The sequence below is a fragment of the Numenius arquata genome, chromosome 4 (genome assembly GCF_964106895.1).
Source record: "Numenius arquata chromosome 4, bNumArq3.hap1.1, whole genome shotgun sequence".
Classification (NCBI taxonomy): domain Eukaryota; kingdom Metazoa; phylum Chordata; class Aves; order Charadriiformes; family Scolopacidae; genus Numenius; species Numenius arquata.
The window spans coordinates 21,649,466-21,668,467 of record NC_133579.1 but is presented as its reverse complement, the minus strand read 5'-3'; the positions used below and the strand labels follow the sequence as shown (position 1 = coordinate 21,668,467).

Sequence of the window (19,002 nt, the reverse complement as noted above, 5' to 3'; positions counted from 1 at the left end):
GTGGCCAAATTAAAGCCATAATTAAAAAATTAGCGCAGACTGGACCGAAAGATTTTCGTTGTAATGTCAACCTACAGCTAAAGTCTTTCTAACCAGTCTAACAGCTTTTCTCTGCCAGGTGCCAGTAGCAGATACTTAGAAAAAGTATAAAGCAGTATGTGTAAAGGAAAAGTATAAAGGGTGTGTATAAAGCACTACTTCTCCCAGTAGACCTTCCCAATTTAGCAGTCTGTTGTTTAGGGACTTCCTAAACCAGATATGACATCTGTGTAACAGCTCTTCCTGGACCTATCTCCTGTGAATTTGATCAGGTTCTCTTTGAACCTATTTTTACCTTTGGTTTTCCCAGGATCCTGTGGCAATTTAATTACACATTGTGTGAAGAAGTGCTTCCTTTTGCTAGATTTAAATCTTTAGACCTCTAAGCCTTGTAACTGGCTGCCTTCCTACCCACAGTTCTTGCACTCTGAGAAATGGTGTAACATCACCTAGCAGGGGTTTCACAGGGCTCATATCCCTCCTCAGCCATCTGTTTTCTAAACCAAGAAATCTTTTTCCTCCTATGGAAGCCATACCATATCTCAAATGATCCTTGTCCTCCCTTTTGAACTTTTTCTGCTGTACCAGTCCATAGCAAAATGCTTTGCTCTGCTTGCCAGAGGATAAATACTACCAAGCTGAAGAGTTCTGCTTGCTCCATATTTTTCAGTTTGCTGCTGCATATTGTGCAAAACTACAGTGGCATAACCATGACTTTTGCATTGTTTAACAACACCTGTTTCAAAAGAGCTGCAAGTGGCAGGTGCTACATTAAAATGTTTATATTCTAGGCCGTTATAAAAAAAATGCACAGGATCTAAGTTTTCCAGGGATTGGTGCATCTGAGAAACTACTTGTAGCTTTCTTCTGCAGAAGAATTGGTGTCTTCTATTAATTGAAGAACCCTTTTCAACTCCTGTTTTGCTTTGCTCTGCTCCTCTCAAAGCCTCAGATCAGCAGCCACTAATTTCCTCCCTCAGCAGGACCTGGTACAGTGCTCCCTGAAGTCTGCTGCACTCCTCCTGAGGTGTCTGGATGAACCAGGTATATAGGACACCAAATTCTTCCTCAGCATCCTTCTGTCTGCTCCCTCTCCAGCTGCAGACTAAATACACTTGACCAAGTTTTGCTGTCAGTTGCACTTGTCTAATGGGCTATTGCTCTTCAGTGGAAGAAGGAATATAAATGGAGTGAAGTGGTGCCTAGCATCCAGCTCCACTGTCTCCTCAGCATTTTCATTGCAGCTTGATCTCTAACTAAAAAATAGAACTGACAAGGGCAAAAGAGCCAAAATATCACAAGAAAATGATGTCCATTCTGAAGCCTAAAAATTACTAATTTAGGTAACATATGTTAATTATTTTATGATTCTACCTTCTTTATCTCCTTTCATCATGGGGCAAGAAAGATGTCTGCTTCTTTTGTATTTGTCCTGTGTTCCTCAGTGTACCAGTTTCTTGAGTTACCCCGACTCTCTAATTATTTGCCTGCAGATTTTCCACTCATTCCCTCCACGATTTACTGCTTGTCATATCTGCTCTCACTACCACCCCCTGCAACAGCATTAGGTGTCTCTCACTCCTTACACTTCCCTCTGCTCCTTCTTTATCAATCAGCCCCTTCATCTCAGATCTCTGGGACTGTAGAATTTGGAGTGCTGTTTACTTAAAGAAAAAACACCCAAACCAAAAGTCCCAAACCTCCTCTCTCCCCTGCTTTTGCCTTTACCCTCAGGGTTTGCTCTCTGCCCTTAGAGGCTCCAAAATAGGGAAGCTACACAAGGTGAAAGGAAGCTGCCTACAGGGTTAGCAGCCATCACAATGAAGGTAACATAGACAGCGACTGAGAACACTAGCTTTGGTGAAAAATAAACCATTTTGAAACTGAAGGTTGATTGTGAAAAACAAAACATTTGAACACTATGAATGGGCATTAAAATTGTGAGAAATGACAGTGGTATTAGCAGATATATAGTTATGAAGAGTAATTATGAATAGTAATTATGAAGAAGCAATACAAAATACTTCTCTGGTTTAAAAATACTCATCATCTTTATAAATGGAATGTCTAACATTATGTAGATAGTGGATTCATTGGTATTACTATGTTAACAGTCTCACATGTATGATTTTTAAATGGGGCTTGTGAGTTTGGGTGTGCCGCTTCAAAGGGGTGTGAGTTTTAAAAGTTGAAAGATAAGCCACTTCTTAAAATTGGGCCCCTTCAACTTTTTGCTAATTGGTACTACTGACTAGCTGTCTCTTGGGCTAGCTTCTGACTTTGTTAAACCACACAGCAATTAGGGGTAGTTGCCTCAATAAACAGTGAGCTTGCATGGAAAAAAAAAAAGGGGGAGATGTTTGTTTGTTGGCTTGCAATAAAAAAGAAGTTTATGCTGATCGTTTCAAGAAAAAACACCTGAGTGTAGCACGAGAGCCCTGACTGCCAGTCTTAGGAGAAGTGGCAGAATCTTAATAAGTCCTTTCTTACTGAGTTACCTGTAAAAAGCTTTCTAAACATTTTATGTTTGTGCTCTCCAAAGCTTTCGCAGGTTTACACGATCTAATAGTGTAACAACAGCTGTGCAAGCAGACCTGGATTTCCATGAGAACTTTGAAATAATTGACCCTCAAGAGGACAATACGTGTTCTGGACAAATGTCAAGACAATTTTCCCGAGACGCAAGCACCTCTACCGTTAGCATACAAGGGTCAGGAAACCACTACCATGCATGTGCAGTGGATGATGACTTTGATACAGATTTTGATCCCTCAATTTTACCTCCTCCTGACCCCTGGATTGACTCTATCACTGAAGATCCTCTGGAAGCTGTTCAAAGGTCAGTGTGCCCCCGAGATGGCCACTGGTTTCTGAAGCTACTTCAGGCAGAGAGAGATCGTATGGAGGGCTGGTGCCAACAGATGGAGAGAGAAGAACGGGAAAACAACTTACCTGAGGACAGTAAGTAACTGCATACAATAACATTGAAACTATTAAAAAAGTATTTAATATAGGTCAAATTTACTCCAGTGAATTCTGTATCGTACCCTTTCTTATTTAGCTAATGAAGCTATGGTTGTGATTCTCACAAGGATCGTATGTATGTGTATAATAATCCTTATTAAAGTTGACAGGGAATGCAAATGCTCAGCACTTCTGAAACTCCAGAGGTATTAGCTTTTGGGATTGCATAGTTCAATGGATAATTAGGAAACCATGGTTAGGGATCTTGTAGTATTAATGTTTCTTAACTTTTCCATTTGAAATCACTTCTCATAACCTTAGAATATAATTGAACAGATTCTAGTTCCTTTTCATTAAAATCATATTGTAGTTGCCTTTTTAAATGGTGATTGGCATCAGAGTCTTCAGATGCTTCTCCCAGCTGAGATTTCAGTTGTGCTTCCAAGTTGTTCTCCCTGTCTTCCCCTCTCAAGTCTCCCTTCATCTCCCCTGCAGTTCTCATTCCTCTTTGATCTTCCCCGTAAAACAAGCTTTCTGTATTCTGTGATAAAACACACACACACATGCAAACTACATCTCAGTTGTCACTGCTGCCAGAAGTGTTACCCCACCTGTAAGCTAATGGGAATGTCTAGTAAGCCTTCATTAATAAGAGGGCTTGGGTAGCTCATGTCTTATTAATTCACTCTAGTTAGGGAAGAAGAGCTGAACATGTGCCTCCCTGACCAGAATTTTTTCTCACACTAAAAACTGAAGTTTTTTCCATTTACTTCCATTACAAGGAGCAGTACTATTGATAGCTGTCAACTTTTGGACATAGGTAAACCTGTGAGCTTAGGAGCATGCTTCTTGTGAATGAAGCTTTTTCAAATTCTATCAGGGAACTTCTAGGAAACACTAAGGAGCAGCTGCATATAGAAAGTTCAATATTGTATAATTGAGGCACACCTAATCATATTTTCCTGGATATACAAATAAAACTTTTCCAACCCCCAAATTAGCTCATACCAAAGCAAGGACTACTACTTCAGCTCCAGGATTGCTTCTTCCAAATTTCTAACCCTTCCTCTCAAGAAGGGAGGTGCTAGAATTATTCTGAGATGTGAAGGTTTTGATTTATGGAAAAAGGAATTAACATTGGTAAAAAACATATTTTTTTAAATCCTTAGAGATGTATAAGCTGTTTCTGCTGGAACATTCCCTTCAACCCAATAAAAGAAATAACTATAGACAAGTTTGATCTAGATAGTTAAAGTTAGACTCTACTGTAAGCAACTGGAAATTGACTTCTAATGGAAAGTATAAAATAACCTTAACATTAAGGTATGGTATATTAAGGCTTTCTATTTCTACAAAATTTCAATTTTATAACAGGCTAACGATTTCTTCTGAGAGAAAAATATCGAAGGATTAGCCTTCAAAGCAGATCCACATTCCCCAAGTTTTAGAGTATTTGAACCTCATTTTTAATTTACATCAACAGTACATTCAAAAATCTCTCTGATCATGTATCAAAATACAAAGGCTTTCTGATGTTGGTATGTAAGAAATAAACTCTGTGAACTAAGACATTTTAGATTGAAAAAGAAGTATGAACACATAACAAACAGAAATACACAACATTTGTAAGTCCAAGCCATAAAACCCACTTGCTTTCTTTTTGCAACAACAACATCTATTGGACATATGGAAGACATTTTCTACAATGAGGGTGGGGAGGCACTGGAACAGCCTGTCCAGGAAAGTTGTGGATGCCCCATCCCTGGAAGTGTTTAAGGCCAGGCTGGATGGGGCTTTGAGCAACCTGCTCTAGTGGGAGGTGTCCCTGCCTGTGGCAGAAGGGTTGGTCTAGATGATCCTCAAAGGTCCCTTCTGACCCAAGCCATTCTGTGATTCAATGAACTGGTAGTAATGGAAAAAACTGCAAATCATAGAATGATGTTTTATATATTTTATTTCATTCGTGCACACATATTTTATTTGTGCACCAAAGTAGTTATTCACCTTGGGAAAAGAACGCGAAGTGAATTTCACAAGGCTGATACCTGCAGAACACGTATATCCGCATACAGAATTTTCTCTCAGTGTCTTGGTGTCTTTGGTATATAGGGGTCTTTTTAAATTAAAGGGCTCTTCTTTGAGCAACAGTGGGAGAAGTCAGTTAAGAAGAAGGGGAGGAAAAGGAGTGCTTAGGCTGGCTATTCCCAATGCCTCCTTACAGTGCACATGGCACGTGTCCCGTGGGTTATTCCTCCTCTTCATTTTTCTGACCGGCACTTCATGTGACCACTGGAAACGGGAGGAGGAATGGGGTCACTCATGTTTTGGGGTCACTGGTGAGGTACTGACTTCGGTGTGACATCATCAGCGGCTCTGACACACGGCAGCTGCCTCCCGGCTCTACCTGGTGCCAAGGAAAAGCATATGGTTGGGGCCACACTGCCCGCTCAGCAGCGCCAGAGACAAAAGCCTGGCTGTTACAAACCCTGCCCTGAAATATATCTTTTTCATACGTCTATAAACTTTGAAGTGAGGGAGAAAAGGAGAAGAAGAGGTGTGTTTGCTTTGGTTTTCCTAATGAAATATAACCAGAACAGGGAACGCATCCTTTGTTTTCAACCTGACGTCCCCAGCCTGTGTTTGGCCAGATAACAAAATAACGAGAACGTGTGATGAGCGAGGTTTTCTCGATGCCATGGCAGCTGACAGAGGGCTCGTCCCCCCGGCGCTCCGCGTAAAACGATCCCCGCTTCCTCCAGACAATGCGGCCCTTGTGTGAAACAGCTGTCTCGGGGAGCCGGCTCGCTGCTGTTTGACAGTGGCTTGTACATTACATAGATACGTTGGGTATTATCTAGCTGGGAATGAATCTACCAGATGGGATTGAATGTTTCTAGCTGGGAAATGGAGTCTGCTGCTGTGTATAAAAACAAGCTGTGGTTCAGTGGCTGCACGATGAAATGCCAATATAGAGAGAAATGTGGCTCCCCTTCCACCATGAATTATTTATTGTATAGTATATTCTGGGTTTATCTGAAATAATTTTCTGATAAAACCGCAGCGTGTGTAACAGGCAGATAAATACCACTCACACTTTGCACTAGGACACTTGATATGTTTTCCGTGTATTTTGCTGTTATGGGGACATTGGCTGCAAACTCTAGGGCTCCCATGAAAAAAAAAGAAAAGATGTTAGAGATATGAGGTTAAATACCTTGTGAGAATTGATTGACACTTTGGATTAGGCCTCAAGTGAAATCAATTGTTTACTTTTTTGTTTTTTTGTTTTCTCCTCAACCCTCTGCTCTCTCCTCCTGCCTCTCCCCTGCAAAATTTAATATAGTCAGAGCCTCGCTACTGATGTCGGTGACTTTTGGCTCAGGCATCTGGAGTAACCATTTACACACAGAATTAGCAGCAACAGGCCTGGCTCCCTGGGTAGCACTGCAGCGGTGGACACCTGGTTCTGCTGGATTTTTTGCTGTCGTTTTTGTTTCACATGGGATGTTAACCTTTCTGGAAGAGCTGGAGGGCTTCATTTTGTCCCTCCACCTTCAGAAATGTTTCTCTTTCACGCAGGGTTGTAATGTGGCTCCGATGCGAAGATAACCATCGAGAGCAAACAGTGGGCCTGATTCACCACAAGTCAGGTGTAACGTGGGTTTAGTGGTGAGACAAGTCAGGCCAATTAAGTAAACACTAAAACAGAAAACCAAGGCTCTGACAAGACATGTCATTATAACTGTCTTGCGCGTATATTATACTCCTCTGGGCTAGTCTGCAAATGAAGGTTGACTTTACTCAAATCTGCAGTAACTTCGCTGCTTAGGACCAGAATCTCTACAAATTCAGCCAGTTCTGGCAAATTATGCAATGCTTGCACAGTTTCTGCTGGTTTGTTTTGTTTTGTTTTGATTGTTTCAAAGGAAAACTTAAAAAGTGAAGGCTAGACACAAGAGAAGAAAGTTAAGGAAAAAATACGGTTTTTGTAATAGTTGTGCATGGCAAAAGAAAAAGAGATCCAAGAGTTCATTCTCAGCCACGAGCAAAGAAAACCATTTTCCCAGGCCTCTGCAGGGCATCCCCAAGCTGTCCCGGTCCCTGCCGCTCAGAGGAGCAAGGCAGCCTGGTCCCACAGTGGGCTGATGCAGCCTTGCAGAGGGACAGTCACCAGCCTGACGTGTGGTCGAGTCCTGCTGGAATCCCCCTGACTATGTGCCTCTGGCTGTCTGCCCGACTCGTCCTTTTCTTGCTCGGATTTTCTTTCCTCCCCAGAAGGGATATCTCCATCTGTGAGGGTTTCTCCAAGGAAAGCCAGCCCTGGTCTGGAAGCCCTGCCAATGTCCATAGGCTAGCAAGGAGAAAAGAGAAATCCGCAAGTAACAAAACAATATAGTTAGAGAAAAAAATGTGAAGTGTGCTAATAAAAGCCAAGGCAGTCAGAGAACACATGGAAACTGCTTTACTCCCAGTGAACAGCATTTACTCATGCAGACAGCCCTATTAATTTCAATGAGATCACTCCTATAAGTAACTATGACTCAAAGCAAGGACTGCCCCCTTCGTAGCTTGCTTCATTTGGCCGTTTTCTCCTTAAAAGCCGAGCTTAAGACCTGAGCAGTAGCTTTAAATTTGAATTTCCTGGCTTTTGTCATGCTTGGGCGTTATTTAAATGTAGGTCTGTCAACAAGAATAGGCTAAAATGCTGGTCCATCCTGGCTTCGAAATGGATTGTGACAGCTCTATGGCAGGGTTGCTTCATATGCACAGTGCCCAGCCAACATCTGCAACGCAAATGTTAGGCTGTGTCCCTGTAATTTCGGCTATTGTTCCTGCCACTTGCTCCTGGGGCAACGAGCAAGCCGCTGGTTTTCTGTTCCCTAGCTTGTTCCCTGCCTACCAGCCAGGTGTTTTCACATTAAGGGCATTTGATAGTCACAGTCCTAAAGTACCTCCTTTGTCACTTGTTAGACCCTGGGGCCTGTTAAAGTTGAAATGCAAAGAGATCAGTTGGTGTTTTAAGGCCAAATAATGCTGCCCCTCTTCAAAACTCCAGTGGCTTCTATGTGATGGCTTTTCACATCACTTCAGGTGTTTTTTGCTGTTGTTTTCTTATATTTTGGTATCCTTGTTACACACAGTGTCTTTCCTATGTAGAGCAGATAAAAGTATCACCACCTTTTTGCTTGTGTTAGCAGTTCTTTTTTTGTTGCTTCATTTCTTTTCCCATGAAGACACAGAGTGGGGGGGATACACGGAGGTCTACAATCCCAAAGTAGGTCCTATGTGGTTCTTCTTAGAACCAAGAACTTATTGCTTGAACAGCATATAGTCTAAGTCTATACTTAAGAACATTTAAAAAAGAGTAGAGGTTGGGGGGGTCCGAGACCCAAGGAAATTCACTGGCGTGTGTCTATCCTAGAATAACATTCTGTGACCCCTAGTCAGGAACAGTAATAGTGAGGGGGCACTCCCCAATAGCTGAATTATATCAAAATAGCTATACCAAAGCAGTTCTTCCATAATAGACATAACTGTCTATTTCTTAAAAGTCATCACAGGAGAGAACTGGAATTACAAGGAAGAGAGGTCAAAGCAGAGGGGCGGGGGAAGAAAAATTCAAACTATAAAAACAAAACACTGCAGTGCACACACTTCTCCCCCTGGGGAAGGGGTGACAGCAAAGCATATGATAGATGTTAATAATGTTGCTTAATGCATTACTGGAAGGCATTCAGATCCAACAGTGCTGAGTGTGCTGTATATCCCTGTATGGAATAGAAAGCAGACATGAATAACATTATATAGGTGTTTAAATCCATTATGATTGCATCTTGATGGGTTGGTATTTTTTGTTGTTGCTTGGTTTTATACATTTTGTTTGCATCCTATTAGCTGAACACATCAATTTGAATGTTTATATGTTTTTCTCCTGTACCCCGTCTCCCTCGCTGTTGAAGATTTCTCTGATTCTTTTCTGATGTGTTTTGAGTGTTACCCTTGCAATTCCATTTATTTTCTTGGTATTTGGCTTCAAACCTCACAGGCTTTCCTCCTAAAAAACTATAGTGTCAGTCTATTTTGGTTTTTTACTATGCCTTGGCCTTTCTCTTTGGCACCAGAGGTTTTGACTGAGACAAGCACTCTGCCTTCAAACAGGAAAAGCAACGTGTGTTTGGCAGCATAACTTAGGCTATTGATAAGGCTTTGTGCCTTCTGGAGAGATTCCTTTCAGTCTTTTGCGTGCTTTGTCTTTTTTTTTTTTCCTTCTACTCCCTAACTTCCGTGACGGAGTTGGTTGTTGACTGGTTGCACATTAACAGACCGCTTGCTTTTGAGGGGCGAGGAATCAGTGACACTTGACTAGATACAGCCGCGGCTACAGCAGAAGTGGCAACAATAGAGAACAGCATCAGCATGCATCCCACAGTCAGCTGGGATGATGGTTTTTAGGCAAATAGCCAGTCGCTAGGCAGCCAAGGACAAGGACTTCCTTTTCCCTCTGCTGAGATCTCTGAATATTAAGCTCTTCTTCCCTCAGAGAAAGTGGCACATTCCCATCCATCACCAACAAGGTGTATTTGCATTTCTTCGTGCTTGGGACGTGATTTCCAACTCGGGTGGTGCAGGTTTCCAGGAAGAGCCCGCCTCATCTTTTTGTGTCCTGAGAAGTCGAGAGACCGTTTTTTTTCCCCTTCTCAAGTCTTGGGAAGCGTCAGAGTGGCCGAGCTCCAGATGAGGCAGCTGTTCCCAAATATACTCAGTGGGAAGAGTTTTCATAACAATGGGAACCACATGAAAGCTCCCAGAGTAGCTCCTCCTACTATTGAAAAGTCCTTTCAGTTGAGTGGTTTGCATATTGGGTTGCATAAATGACTAGACACACCAAGGGGTCCATTTTCAGCACTGAGCGCATAGAATTAGACACGCAAGCCTTGCTAACAATAATGAGAGTTGTGTGCAAAACTCCCTGCGCAATATGCTGAAAATATTCTGCTTAGTGAATCTTCCAGCTCACGGCTATTTCCTGGCAGTGCTCAGCTGAGTTCTGGGAACGAAATGAAAGTCTGGGCTCTGTGTGTGTTCACAGAGCTCTCTCCTATAGTTTCTGAAAAAATGTGAAAAGACTCTCTCTTCACCCTCCTTTTTTTTTTTTTTTTTCCCATTCCTTTCCTTTGTATGTCTGAAGTATAAACGAACTCCTCATCCCACTTTTCCTTCAGCAGCCTTAAGGAGCGAGCTTTAAGACTGCTGAAGGAAAAGCCATTTGCCCTGAAGGAGCAGAACACAGATTTCGTACTACTGTGTGCCTGGTTTCAGTTCATCATGGGTGTTTGTGCCAGTTTGCTTAGCGTGTGGCTACACAAGTGAACCCCGTGGAGAGGCCTTTCTCTTCCCAAACACTGCACGATGGCGTTCTGGTCACAGGCTGCCGACATGCACAGCGGCTGGTCACAGGACCATGAGACCCTAAAAGTGTTGTCAGAAGGCATTACAGCAAAGATTTACTTGTTTATTTATCTATTTATTTTGTATTGTGGCAAGTCAAAACACTTAGCAGTATTTTCCAAGTGGAGCTCTGCTGACGTTGTGTTGGGTTTTATACAAAAAGTGACCGTGCCCAAAGGATGGTACAGAGGATGGGGGTTAAGGACTAATATCTCTTCTAGGCTCTGCAGACCACTTCATCTCGTTGTTTTTCCTATTCCTCCCTCACCTGCCTCGTCTACCCAGACTGTAACTTTGTCATGGAGAAGTCGCTGTGTTTACATGAGGGCTGGGGGGACAATGCAAATAGCTATGAGTAGAAATGATAATGAAAATTGTGACACAGTGGCTACCATTCACGTTTTTCATTAATGAAGTGGTAAACTTTTTTTTTTAAACTAAATGAAATTAATTGTAAAATAAATATTTAACCAAAGAATTGAGAGGCAATAAGTTGCTTCAGCTGAGAGGGAAAATTAATGATGGGGCCGGATACATCTGTGATGCCAGCCTGTTTATTTAAAGGCAGTGCATAAAGCGTAGCTGTTGGTGGGGTTTTTGCCTGAGCGCTGAAAGTCTCAGACAAACCTCACAGATGGTTACAGCATCAATTTTCTTTTGATCAGCAGCCCCCAAAATCGCACTCTCTTTTCTGGATTCATTGTCCTGCTTCCAGTTGAGGCCATGTCTGCTTTTCTGCTCTATTTCTGCACGCTTGCTTCTTTTTACATGCACATGCACACACACTCTCTCCCCCTCGACCAGAACTCAGTGGTTTCGGGCAGCATATTCTCAACTACCCCTTGTAGCAGTGAAACCCCACCGTTTCAGTGAGGTTGAATGCAACCAAAGCAGTTTGAGCTCCTGTTTTATTTACTATGGGCTGTCTTCTGGCTCACTGCAGTCCTTGGCAGTACTCAGTCCAAAGGGACCACAGCTACCCAGCCGCCTGTAGAAAAGAGCCCCCAGACACCACAGGAGCTGGGCCTCTTTGATGCCTCCCTCCAGGTCACCTTCAAGGAGGAGAGGCCAGGGTATGATTGCTCCCTGAAGTTTGCCTGGGTATCTGGATCCAAAGGCAGAAGCCACTCCAGATTGTGCCCAAGATAATACTCAGAGGGTCTGAATGAGATTCATCGACTTGCCTTAAAATCACCGTTCCCTTCCTGGGGCCCTGTTCGAGCAAGACTCAGCTAAACCTGAAAACAAGGCGCTGAGTTGCTAGGCGGGGTGGCAGAAATGCTGGTAGACAGTGTTGTCTGAACAGTGTAGGTGGCATCTTGGGTTTTGATAGCCGCATATCCTTGCACAGGGAGCTGGATTTGTGTTCAGTGCCTGAGCCTGGGTCACAGCGATGATGAGAGATGTCATTTCTGGTGAGCTTTCTATACAGGTTTTGCAAAAGCTTTTGATTAGCCGTATTTATACTGCCATGGAAGTGCTCTTTGCCGCTTACAACTGGTCTCACTGGGGGAATGAGGGTACGCTGCAGCAACAGATGAGCATTTTTGCCAATGGAAGCTGCCCTGGGAGCCCTTGCAGGACGCCTTTGCCTAGTGCAGATCTGGCCTCAGATCTATCAGCCTGTCTCTAATCCGTGACCGAGAGATAACATGCTTTTTGAAAGCTGGCGCTGACTCTTTCTACGCAGCTTTCTCCTCTCTTTTTATAGGTTTGTAGTTGCCCACAGCAAAGAAAGCATCGTGACTTATGTTTCTCTTTCTCTCAGTTCTAGGGAAAATTCGAACTGCGGTGGGCAGTGCCCAGCTTCTCATGGCCCAGAAATTTTACCAGTTCAGAGAACTTTGTGAAGAAAACCTGGTATGTAACTTTTCTGCTAGACGCTGTTGCGTACCTTTTACTAACCCTGTGAATAATCATACCTAAACTAAACAGACATTTTCTGACTAACACAGTAGTTTTCCCAGTAAAGGCCTTGATATGAATTTGGGAGTACCTGCCAAACTTGGTGGAGTCAACATGAGCTTCACAATATCTTGAGAGCTTTAAAATACAGACAGGCAAACATTTTTGGGTGAAATATCACTAAAACTCTGCTAGTGGCTTCAGAGGAGCAAAGATCTGTCCCTTGATGCCTGAGTTCAGTTCATGTGGGCACCGAGATACGTGGATGCTTCCTCAAAGTGGACCAGAAGTCTCATGAGTGGGGCTTTCCCATGTAATCCCAATGCCTCCCGTATCCAGCAAGACAGAAACACCAGGAAATCAGAGACTGAAAGTTGGGGCCTCATAGTTCCACAACCCCAACAGTGAAAGTCATTTTTCAGAGCACTAAAAGGGCAAAGAGGCAAAGAGCCAGCATGTTATCATTATTATTACTGTATGTAATTGATATATGCTACCACTAGTATTATTGTTATTTGCTACTTTTATGCTGGTAGTAGCAGTAGAATCAGGACAGTATTCCTATTAATAAATAAATACATATACATTTCACATCATGTGTCTAAAGCAGGATTCTCAAAAATGCCAACATTTATAAAAATTTTCAAACTTTTTAATTAACAATCCATACAGAAATAATACCTTTAATTCCCAATTTTGACATAATTCCTAGAAGCTGCAAAAGCATAGAGCATTATGCTCTATCAGCATAGAATAGGGAACGGAAGGCAAGCCCTGTGCTACTCACCAGAGTGGGGTGACCACCTTCCGCTTCAGTTAATGCTCCTCTGAAAATCAAGCCCAAACTAAAGTCTGCCTCAGTGGACAAATGCAGCAGAAAATACCTCTGCTTAGCCTTCCAATTCTTAATAGAAAAATTGAAAAAGCGTTCTTGTTGCAAATCTTTGTAACTAAAAGCCTACAACTGGGCAACGTGCTAGTGTCAAGCACTGAAAAATTAGGAATCCAGGTATAAACTCTGTTCTCCTTGTGAATCTAATATATACTTTATCGTTTTCAATAATTGCTGCTTTAGTGATATAATCATCCTATCAAAATCATGTGTCAATGTTCCTGTGAAAAGCATAAATACTTAGAAATTTCTTAAGGCAAGCAACTGACTCTTTCGGATTTATTGCTTCTGGTGATGGAGAACACTTAAATACAGAGGAAGACTTGAGCCATGTAAAACATGCAGGGTTCTAATAATAATTTCTTTATTCTTTATTAATAACAGTATATCAGTGGGATCTTACAAGGCCACAGCATCCCTGAAACCTTGCTGACTCAGATTGGCATAGGGACTGCTCAGCATTTATGTAAAAACATTCCTGAAGTGAGCGTACGCAACCCCTCATTTTGTTTGACGAGTTTCAACTGGGAACCAGTTTATAGAGACACATCCCATAGAAAGCCTTCCTTCATATGAACTTTGCCAGCGTAGCAGGGGCCATTTCATCTATGTCCACTGCATGCAGAAAATGTTCAGAGCTGGGTTACGCTGAAGGGACACAAGACACAACAGGATCTCTTGGGTCACCAGCCTCTGGCCCATGCCGTCTTAGAGATGCCAATGGCCCAGGCACGTGCTTCTGAGCAACACTCTCGTGCTGATGAACCAGACGCAGCTCGCACACGCAAAGCAACACTTCCCACCTGTGTCCCAGTCTCACTCTGCCCAAAACTTCACCTGTAAAAAAGGGATTACTGTGCTTCTGCATGTTCTCTTCTGAGCTTTTCGCCCTGCAGAGGTTATTCTTGTCAAAAAAAAATATGAAGAAATCAGCCTGAGGTGTATAAGAGGCAATTTTACTTGAAATGGTGTATATTTGTAGAGCTTAGGTTCTCAGAGTGTGGAAAAAGTGTTCGCACATTGGTATATCACTATTTGCACAGGCAGCAGACGTACATTTGCACAGGTATCAGTCTTTTTACAAGGGTGAACGTGGCAGGGAATCCTTCCTCATGAAAGTGAAGAGGAGGCTGGCGATTCATTTCAGTGTGATACAGCCAATGTGCCCAGGAACATCCCTAGGTAGATCTTGCCACAGGGGACCTGCCACCTACCCTTTCCCTGTGGTCCGCGGTCCCCAGTAGCCACTGCCTTGGCTGGGCAGGGGCTTGCGGAGGCACAGCAGCTTGCAAAAACCCCCGCCAGTAAGTAGCGCTTGGCTTTGTCTCTCTCTTGGTGTCTCACCGATCGCTTGGATCTGCTGAAACTGCTTTGCTAACAAGATTTGTAACCATTTGCGCAAATGCTTTTCATTAAAAGGTACTAAAGCCAATGTGTTTTTTTCTTCTGTTGCACAGAATCCTAATGCACATCCACGGCCGACCTCCCAGGATTTAGCAGGGTTTTGGGATATGCTGCAGTTGTCCATAGAAAATATTAGTATGAAATTTGATGAACTTCATCAGTTAAAGGCCAATAATTGGAAACAGATGGATCCTCATGACAAGAAGGTAGAACATTGTAGATTTTGTATGCTTCATTTAAAACCCTGCACAAATACTGGACAGATTAAATAGGCCTCTGTGTTACAGCGTTGACGTTAAATATGTGAAATGAAGCTCATATCAAATTAATTTCATTGTAATAACAATGTTTACATAATAATCATCTGGGATATTATCTGTAATATGTTTCAGGCATATTTTTAAACCAAATCTGTCTTTGTGAATCGGATAATGGGAATGTGGTACTTTGTTAAGCTTTACATTTAATCATATTAGACGATCAATCGTTGGAAGGAACTGCCTTATATATTGATTCTTAAAATTAAATAAATCACATTTACGGTTCATATTATTGCATATAGCAAGAGTTCTAGGTTGTGTTACTGAAAAAAATAGGGAAGCACTGTAACCATCGCTGACTTTGGTAACCAGATTACAAACAGAGCGATATAAAAAATATGCCTTCCAAAATGTTACATGAAAGAACTTCTACATCTTTTATTTTTTGTCTGTTTGTTTGGTTTTTTGTTTATTTTGGGTTTTTTTAATGGGTGATTTCATTAACAGGTTCACTTTGCTGGTTAGTGTTGTTTACCCAAGGTAGCATAAAAATCATCTGGAGCTTTGGTCTTTTTTTTAAATGTGGTCTTCTTCTGTCACCATGAAAACTACCACATCTCCAAATGTGAGCCACATTTCACTTTCCATTCTCATTTGGCACCACTGCCTTATTTTTCTCACTATCCACATCGAGAAAAACAGCACTTGGGTGAGCCAAAATATACAAATGTTTCAGAAAATCCTTAAAAGACAGACCCATTCCTAGAGGAATCAACGGTCTAATGTCGCGCTCCTATAGGTATGTAATTTGATGGCTGAATTTCCACTGTGGCTGGTCTGATAGCAATGAATACAGCCAACAGGTAGGGTCACCAGAAGGAGGAGGAACAAGTCTTACAGGTACAGTGGCTCAGACAGGAGTCCGGGCTGCCCCAACTTACGTTCAGCTGGCTGCCGATGACCAAACCGGTGTTTTCTTTCAGGCTAATAACCGTAATGATATCAAACCCCATTAATCTTGCAGCAGGAAGCTTGCAAAGGCAGTGCTGGTAGCACTCTCCTTCCTCTTCCGATCAAGACTAAATACTCATTCCTGACTTAGGAGTGCCATGTTCACACCATTTGTGCACACCTAGTGTGTTTTGTAGGGGAGTGAATGGGAATGTGTTTTCCTAGCCCAAGGTACTGAAGGCAAGTCATTTTCTTATCTTCTTTTTTTTTTTTTTTTTTCCCAGTATCTATCAGAAAAGGAAGTTAAAATGGTCAAACATGCATGCACAGAAATGCTGGTATATGGTCTTTCATTAGCTTTTACAGTAAAGCGGGTAGGACAAGTGTTTGCAATTGCATCAGTAAGAAACGAGAGCTTTCCTTAAAAAAGAAATGTGCCTTTTCTTTGCTTCTGAAAAACATTTCAAAGGGTTTCCAACAAAAAGAAGACTATAACGGGTTAAAGGAAGTTAAGTAGTGCTGAAGAAAGGGACCTACATTAGGAAGGTAAAGATTTTAAAGAATTGCACTGACTGTGTTCCTGTTTCAACAGCATTTGTCTATGATTTTAGATGAAAAAGATCATCTCCTTTCTTAAAAAGGATTAAAAAAAAAAGAAAATGCTTTCTGTGGAATTGATATTTGCAGTTGCCTTTGGCCTTTGCCACTGGGCCCTCTTTAGGCAGCATAGATTAATCCATGGATGGAGAGAAAAAGCGAAGTATGAATAAGTGTAACTAAGCACCTTTATATTTCGAGCCATGGAAGCTGTTGTGAGCAGCATGAGAGAAAACGAAAGGGCAGAATGGGACCTTTGTAGTGCCATAAAATCCCTTCGCTCAGAGACCATGTTCACAGTTGGAAGGGGATGTAACTTAAAAGACAATCTAATTAACTTGACAAAGTCTTTGTGGCCGCCTGAAATTCAGACCTGAATACACTTTTCTTTTGCGGGAGAGATCCCTCTCTGAGGAGTTTTTTTTGTTGGGTTTTTGTGTGTGTGTGTGTACATGCACCAGGATATACATAAAAGTCCTCCTTGTGATCACATATCTGGAACGGGCTGCCACCATGATGAAATGCATGTTCTCTTAATGGTTTTTAAGTTTTTCCTACCAGTTTTTTTTTCTATTTCCAGCTGATTGTACCTTGTCGTGCCTATTTAGCAGGAGGCTAGAGTTCCTGAGCTTGCACAGTGAGACCCAAATTGGGGGATTTTTGAGCAGTCAGTAAGCCGCTACAAAACACATATATAAATACATGGTGTTTTCTTTAAAAAATATTTGTTCTGATGCACCAGCTGCAGGCGGCTAGTTCCCATCTGCATTTGGGAATGCCAAAGCCCTGCTATCTTGGTGTTGTAAGAGCGCCTAGCGTTATGCACGTATAGAAGAGGGCAGCCCAGGAGTTGGGGTTCTCCAGAGTTCCTCTGCCAAAAGTGGTGTTCGCTCCCCAGCCACACCGCATGCGGCTGTGGTGGCGGCGGGAGGCGGCATCCGAGATGCTCTCCTTTCCAGTCCCCGGCACCGGGAGGAGACACCGGGATTCCCCCCCGCCCCCGGGAGCCGCACTAATCGGTTGAGCGGTGGGGACCTCATCCCCGGCAGCACCGGGTGTTTCACACGCACCGTCCCTGAGGAGAAGTAGCACTGCGGCCGGCCCTCCTCTCCCCTTTGCCCTTGCCCCATGTTTATGAACCCTTGAGCACAAAACCCAGTTCACTGAAGACAGAAAGGCAGATAAGAGCTAACAAACCTTAGGTAAAATGTGTGTTCTAACTACTGACGTATCCTAGTTTTTCCCGCCTTTCCCTGAGAAGCTGTATAATGCCATTAACCTTCTGCTTTGATCAGGAGAGAAGGGTCCCTCCTCCAGTGCCAAAGAAGCCATCGAAAGGTCAGGTGCCACTCATACGAGAACGCTCTCTGGAAAGCTCGCAGCGTCAAGAGGCCCGGAAACGGCTGATGGCTGCCAAGCGCGCTGCATCGGTCCGCCAGAACTCAGCTACCGAGAGCGCCGAAAGCATTGAGATATACATCCCCGAAGCCCAGACCAGGCTATGAAGGGATCCAACCGGGAGGACTCTCTCTGGCAAGACAAGTCTCATGTATAATCTGCCCCTCTAGGCTCCTGCTCAAGGTCACCACGAAGTATTTGTACCTCCTCCTCCTCCTCCTCCTCCTCCTTCTCCTTCTCCTCTTCTCTCTCCCCCACTCTCTCCCTCCCCTCTCTCTGTACGCAGCCGCCCCGATGCTCCCAGTGAACTCCACTGCCGTGGCGTAGTTGTCGGTCCTCCGAGAGATGTCCTCTAATCACCCTTGCTTTCTGAAGGTTCGCCCATGTCATCACGATGCTTTGTCACATGTACTGATGCTGCCACTTTGCCTCATGTAAACGAGTACGATCCTTTTTCTTTTTTTTTTTTAATGTTTGAAACAAATAAACGCGGCGCTCAGACTTCCACACACCCACGCACCTGTACAGTAGATGCTCCATTTAACTTGCTCACCATCTTTAGTTGACCTAAAGCTAGTCTGTTACCCGGTGTACAGCAATATCAAACTGTAGGGGACTTTGGAAATTTCAGTCATGCAGGGTGATCCTTTCGGACTCTGCCGTCTTCCTCACAAAAGATGAAAGGAGCTATGACTCAGATTCCCTTCTTTTTATTACTGTTTTTTTTAAAGCAGATGGCGCACTTTATTCTAAAACCTCCGAATCCCACCTTCTCACCTGAATTTAAGGAGTCACACAAGGGGAGGGGGCTGGGGTGGGTGTGGGGAGGGGGGACGAAAAAGAAAACACAGATCTGTGGGGGTGAAAAAGTGGAAGTATATCCCGCAGGTGAGATGGTGAAGGATAGAAAAGATCCTGTGGAAAGATACCTGCACACTCACAGCTGCACAAACTGCCTCATTTTTATTTCATCAATCACTACTTAAACATTTCAATCAGCAGAAGATTGTAAATTCGATCTTCCAGGGAAATAATCTATTTTGAAAGGCAATAAAAGAGTGAAAAGGAAGGAGATAAGAAGCAATGACAGTTGAAGAGATAATATAAAAGAAGGATTTTCTTGTCCAAGTATTAAGAATTTTT

The 19,002-nt window shown here is 42.9% G+C and overlaps 1 protein-coding gene across 4 annotated transcripts in view; it reads left to right on the top strand.

Moving 5' to 3' along the window:
- Positions 1–17,966, top strand: part of DLGAP1 (DLG associated protein 1) — a 145,728-nt gene extending 127,762 nt beyond the window's left edge. For all 4 annotated transcript variants that reach the window (XM_074146920.1, XM_074146919.1, XM_074146922.1 and 1 more), the window contains 4 exons: positions 2,582–3,000; positions 12,221–12,312; positions 14,707–14,859; positions 17,757–17,966. In XM_074146920.1, the coding sequence (XP_074003021.1) occupies positions 2,582–3,000; positions 12,221–12,312; positions 14,707–14,859; positions 17,757–17,966 (874 nt within the window). The remainder of the gene's footprint in view (positions 1–2,581; positions 3,001–12,220; positions 12,313–14,706; positions 14,860–17,756) is intronic.
- Positions 17,967–19,002: the final 1,036 nt, after the last annotated feature.